Genomic DNA, 6,075 nt, shown 5'->3' with positions numbered 1-6,075 from the left:
ACTAGAGCAACAACAAAATCTTAGAAACAACTCAGACAGGTATAATAGTAAAACAAAGGTACAAACAGACCAGAAATACACAAAGAAAGTGCTAACAGTAACATCCACCAAAGAAACACTACAACAAGGGTACTTAAATAAATACACACCACAGACAAGGAACACCTGGGACAGATAACGAGGGGGAAGGACCACAAAGGAGGCACAACGAGAGGGTGGAGCTAAGGAGGAGACAAGGAAGGAGACGGGGACAAAACAATAACAGAGCCATATGCTCCTAGGACATGGCAAACAAGGAAACAAGGGAGACACAGACAGAGCAGGAACACACTAGACAGGGCAAAAGCTTGACTTGTATAAGCAATATATCCCAGGCAGGAGCACTTCCAGAACAAAGAACAATCCCTTTTTAAATTTAATTTGATGCATATACACAAAATATACTGAAGGCTGTGATATTACCAGGAAAAATAAAGCATTTAGAAAATTAGTTGGAAATGAATTTGTGGCTGTTTGTAAAGATATATGTTTTTTACTCTCACAGAACAGATGAAATGGTGGTTGTATGTTGGCTTTGTCCGTGGGTCAGATTTGTCCCTCTGGCAATGTTCTGGTTGTCCTCTTCCTCCATTGCATTTTCAATCTTTGACAGAATTGTATAACATTGCTTCTTAATGTCCTTCCCCATGAATGCATAAAGAAACGGGTTCAGACAGCTATTAGCACTGGCAAGAATAGCGACAACTGCACTCATAATTTGTAGAAATTCATTTTCTTCAGAGTTTATATCCATCAGTGTAAATATGTGATAAGGCAGCCAGGTGATCAAGAAAGTGGCACTCAGTGCTGTCATGATCTTTAAAGGCTTTTTGGATTCCACCATCTGCATGGTCTTTAGTTTTCGTATTATAATGACGCAACAAGCAATCATTATCAGGAACGGGATCACAAATATAAAAATGAACTCATATATAGATATTGCTGCAGAATTAATCTCTCCAAAATCTTCACTGGATAATGTTTCATAAGCTTCATGGATAATTAGCGCTGGAACACTAAATATTGCAGAGATAAACCAAGCTAGAACAACTATCATAGAGGCCTTTTTAACTGTGCGCTGATTCTGAGCCCAAATTGGAAACATAACAATCACACAACGGTCCACACTGATGATGGTGAGGAGGAAGATGCTGCAGTAGAGATTTAGTGAAGCAATGAAGCTAAATAATCTGTACAGGTACCGTTCAGTAAACCAGGTGTTTGTGATCATACATAAGACATTGAAGAAAAGGGATGAGCAGAACAAGAAGTCGGACACAGCCAGGCTCAGGTACCAGATGTTGATGACTGACTTTCGGACTTTAAATCCTGCAATCCAGATCACAAAACCATTTCCAGTAAGACCCAGGACAATGATGATCGCGATGGCCACTATATAGAATATAACCAGTGGACTGTATAAGGTTTCATAGATCATTTCAGGAAGGGTTGTTTCTGGTATTGGGGTTGAAGTCATGATGTCTCAGTTCTATAAAGGAGACAGAAATCAAAAGATGTATTAATGTTCTGTAAGGTTTTGTTATAAATAAGCAGAAATATCTTTGTCCACTGTGTTTCACTGATCAGATCTCAGTGTGACCTTTGAGTTACACTTTGATTACAGACATTTAAAATTCAGAATGTTACACCGTCTACATCAGAGCTCAATGATCAGGTCAAAATTAAGACTAACTGCATTTTATCTTGGTGAAAGTGTCCTTTGTTTTCTTTCTTTGGACTATCCTCATGTTCTTTCTCTTTCTCATATCTCATGTAAACTTTACAAGAAATAGACTGCTGATAACTTAAAGCGAAACCTTTCTGTGCAAGAGTTTAGCATATTAACACTGTCCAATAAAAATAAATGTATCTCCCAAACTTGTTACTTTACAAGAGAAAGAAAAATCCTTCTCAACTTTCAAAGGAAGTGATTGTAAAAGATTTTACTCAGAGTAATTTTGGAGCATTTCTCGTGGCTTATTCATCATGAAATTTTCACACGATGTGAAGGACTGCTGCTGTGTTTTAATAATGTAGAATACTAAAAATCACCAAAAATGGAGATGTGTTTTTAATTGGACAGTAGTGATATGCAGGATGGTGATTCATTAACTTGCACACAGAGGACAAAACAGAAAAGGTGTCAGTTTTATTCAGTGCGCAAGAAATAAATAAATAAATATCTATTTTATAGAGTAATAATATCTACTAGTGAACAGGGCATGGATTTGTTTTATGGAATATATATAACTTTTATCTAAAATCCTTTCTGGTCTTTATTATTTTCAGAAACTTTAGATTAACTCCATTACATTTTAATAAACTATGAGAAGAAATGACAATGCAGGAATTGTTTGTTTTTGGAATGAACAGGTTTATTTGTTTTATATATTTATAACATGATAACTGGAATTTTTATTATTATGAAAATGGAATCAAGTTCAAGTGTTCAGATATTAATGAAAATGAAACGTTCAATTACTTGTCACTTGTATAACCAAATATGTCTTCCACATAAAACCGTCTGTAGCAGTGAACACACACACACACACACACAACCAGAGCAGAGGACAGCTATCCCCGGCGCCCAAAGAGCATTGGGGGTTCAGTGCCTTGCTCAAGGGCATTTCAGCCATGGATGTTCCCGCTTGTCCTGGGCATCGAACCAGCGACCTTCCGGTACTAAGCCCAGTCCTCTAACCTTTAGGCCAAGGCTATGAAGGCTTTGTTTAACTATTTCTGAAGATCTCCTTGAGGAAGCCCTAAAGTGATTATTCAATATACCTATTACTTATTATCACTTATTTTAACCACTCAGTTTTTCACTAAATTTAACAAATTTGGCCATCTGTTACACGTTACTAAAAATAGATGCACAAAATAAGTTCCACAAAACCCACTGTTTACCCAGTAATGCAGCTGCTTTTTTTTTCTCTCAAGCCTCAATCTCTTTGAGGCTTATACCTCAAAATACACAACACATGTTTTGCTTTATATTTAAAGAAAATAAAAAGACTCACCGGCCAATGGCTGCTTCAGCACACTGCTGCAGAGCTGGTGGTATTGCTGCTTAAGATGAGCAATGATCTTTTATATTATCAGTAAAATTTTGTAACATTCACTTCCTTTCTGTGGTTTGTCAGAATTCAAAGGAACCTTCTTTCCACTGACCCGTCATGCCAGACATACACTGAGCACCTGTAAAATTTTACACTGCACATTTTAATCATTGGTCATTTACAACCACAGTGCATTTGTTTAAACAGAGATTTCTCAATTTCTGAAGTTGTCAATGCCCCACAGCTCCAGCATCCTTTATTGTGCATAGAAGGTTAGTGCAACCAGTTACACAGCAGCTCTTCTGTACAGCATTATTAATTCATGCAGATTCATAAAATGTTTTTTTTCTATTTTTGTGACAAAGCATGAATTGTTATGGTGATGAGACTGCAGTTGATGTATTGTTGATCTGATTCATAGAGCTTTGTGACAGATATTAGTAAAAACATACATTTATTGTTGATTTTATTTAATGATTTCATTGGAGTTACGTCCATAAGAAATATAAGGGCAATCAGTGATCTTATCCTTTAAACAAATAGGCTAATATTAAATGTGCGATACACATTTGAATTTTTTCAGAAAGTGCTGGTAGAATTGGATGGAAACAAACTGTCCAATAAAGTGCAAGTCCTCAAAAACAAACAGCATGATTTGCGTCATCTATAGTAGACAATAGACTCTCACAGACTTCTTATGACTCTTATTTGAAGTTGCTTGTATATTTAAATTTAAACTGTTATTATTTGTTATATGTAGACAGACTCACACTCTGTGCGCCATGGCTGAGTTGTGAAAGAAGTAGTCAGTGATGTGAACAGAATTAATTATTAAATGCATCCAAACGACATGACGACTAAACCACATCAGTGTAGCCCCTGACTGCGATACATATGTAAGGTGCAGCAAGCAATAAACAGCGTGTCCCGTGTTTTCTTAAAAAAATAATATTTCCCTCACTTCCCCACCCTCAGGGGCGTAACACATACGCCTTTAGTTTATTGTATGAGTTCATGCCGGAGTGTCGCTCGCTCTGGATCATTTTTGGAATCATTAAATGTATCCTGTGAAAATACATGCTGTCTTCTGAATAAAAAGGTTCTTGCACTGATTCAGGGTTTAATACTAATCACAATCTGGTCCTGATGTGGCAGAGAGTGTTTATTCCTCAGTTACACCGTGGTTGTGTCTGCCCCATTAGGTGCAGCGAATTAATCTCGAGATTTTTCTCAGGGAATCGGTCGCGAACGGATCTCTGGGCTTCAGCTGATGTAGAGCTGGGGAAATATGTGTAATCAAATAAAATGTTTTCTACATGATAAAACCCATATATCACTCATAATATACACTTTACCGTGTTATTAGGCAAGGCAAGGCAAGTTTATTTATAGAGCACCTTTCATACAGAAGCAATTCAAAGTGCTTTACAGAAAAAGAAACAATTAAATTATAAGCCAGAATAAAATCATAAACGTCCAATAAAACAATTACATAAAAAGAGTAAAATTATTAAAGCAATTTAAAATGACAATAATAGAAAAGGAATAAAAGAAATAAAATGCAGTTAGAGAAAAGTGCAGAATATTTTACAACTGCGCTGTAAGCCTGCTCAAACAGGAGTGTTTTAAGTCTTGATTTTAAAGTGTCTAAAGTCGGGGCTCTTCTAATATTCTCAGTCAGCTGGTTCCATTTAAAAGCGGCATAGTAGCTAAACGCTGCCTCTCCATGTTTAGTTTTGACCCGAGGCAGGACTAACTGACTAGTTCCTAAAGATCTGAGAGCTCTGCTCGGCTCATATCTCTGTAGCAGATCTGATAAATACGCTGGTCCTACCCCATTTAGACATTTACAGACCATTAATAACACCTTAAAATCTATTCTGTAACAGACTGGTATCCAGTGTAAGGATTTGAGGATGGGGGTGATGTGATCTCTTCTTTTGCTCCGAGTGAGAACTCTGGCAGCTGCATTTTGAATCAGCTGAAGCTGTTTAATGGTCTTTTTTGGAAGTCGTTATTGTTATTGTTGATAATGCTAGAGAAATAGGATTGTCGTGTTTTGCATATTGTTGCGTTGTATTCACGTAGCTTATCTCTTTATATTTCTTTGTGAATATGAAGTTTTGTTTTACGCATTCTGCCTTGCGACACTCCCTCTTTTGGATTTGAACAACAGAAGCATTTCTCCATGGTGCAAGACATAGCTTTCATTTTAACTGGTGCAATCTCATCTATAACACTGACAATTTTTGTATTAAAACTATTCAGCAGATCATCAACAGAGTTGGATCATTCACATGGTGTAGTGCACATTTTACTCATGAAAATTGTAGCTCATAATCTTTTTCTTGACACAAACTCTTCTGTCTCTTATGACTGGTGAGGCCCACATATCAAAGAACACACAGTAGTGATCTGACAACGCGACGTCCTTCACAGTCACTGATATGTTGAGACTCTTTGAGATAACAATATCCAGCGTGTGACCATGACAAGGTGTACTCCCTGTAACATGCTTTGAAAGGCCAAAAGAGTCCAATATGGCATGCAGTTCCTTGGCAAAACAGTCCTTGTGATTGTCGATATGTATGTTAAAGTCACCAGCAATAACAAAATGGTCAAAGTCAGTAGAAATAAAAGACAGCATCTCTGTAAATTCATCAATAAAATTAGCGCTGTACTTCAGAGGCCTGTAGACAGTTACTAGTAATATCTGTGGTGTCCCTTTCAGAACTACACAGTTCTCAAATGTTGTGAAGTCACCAGATGATAACTGCTTGTACTGAAAAGAACCATGGAACAGAGCAGCTAGACCTCCACCTTTTCTACTAGCACGAGATGCATTTAAAAAATGAAAATCTGGAGGAGCCGACTTCAATGAAACAGTTGCAGCACTACATTCATTTAGCCAAGTCTCAGTTAAAAGTATAAAATCAAGCCCATGTGCTGTAATAAAATCATTAATTAAGTGTGATTT

The 6,075-nt window shown here is 37.0% G+C and overlaps 1 protein-coding gene across 1 annotated transcript; it reads right to left on the bottom strand.

Annotated features, from left to right (window-relative positions):
• Positions 1-538: 538 nt before the first annotated feature.
• Positions 539-1,516, bottom strand: LOC136676543 (chemerin-like receptor 1). Its single transcript, XM_066653630.1, has one exon. The coding sequence runs from the start codon at positions 1,514-1,516 to the stop codon at positions 539-541; it is 978 nt and encodes a 325-aa protein (XP_066509727.1).
• Positions 1,517-6,075: the final 4,559 nt, after the last annotated feature.

Source organism: Hoplias malabaricus, chromosome X2 (assembly GCF_029633855.1).
Source record: "Hoplias malabaricus isolate fHopMal1 chromosome X2, fHopMal1.hap1, whole genome shotgun sequence".
Taxonomy (NCBI): domain Eukaryota; kingdom Metazoa; phylum Chordata; class Actinopteri; order Characiformes; family Erythrinidae; genus Hoplias; species Hoplias malabaricus.
This window is presented reverse-complemented; position numbering and strand designations above follow the sequence as displayed.

What these genes read in the sequence shown, in the direction of transcription:
- LOC136676543 (XM_066653630.1), bottom strand. Translation starts at nt 1,516, where the DNA reads ATGACTTCAACCCCAATACCAGAAACAACCCTTCCTGAAATGATCTAT.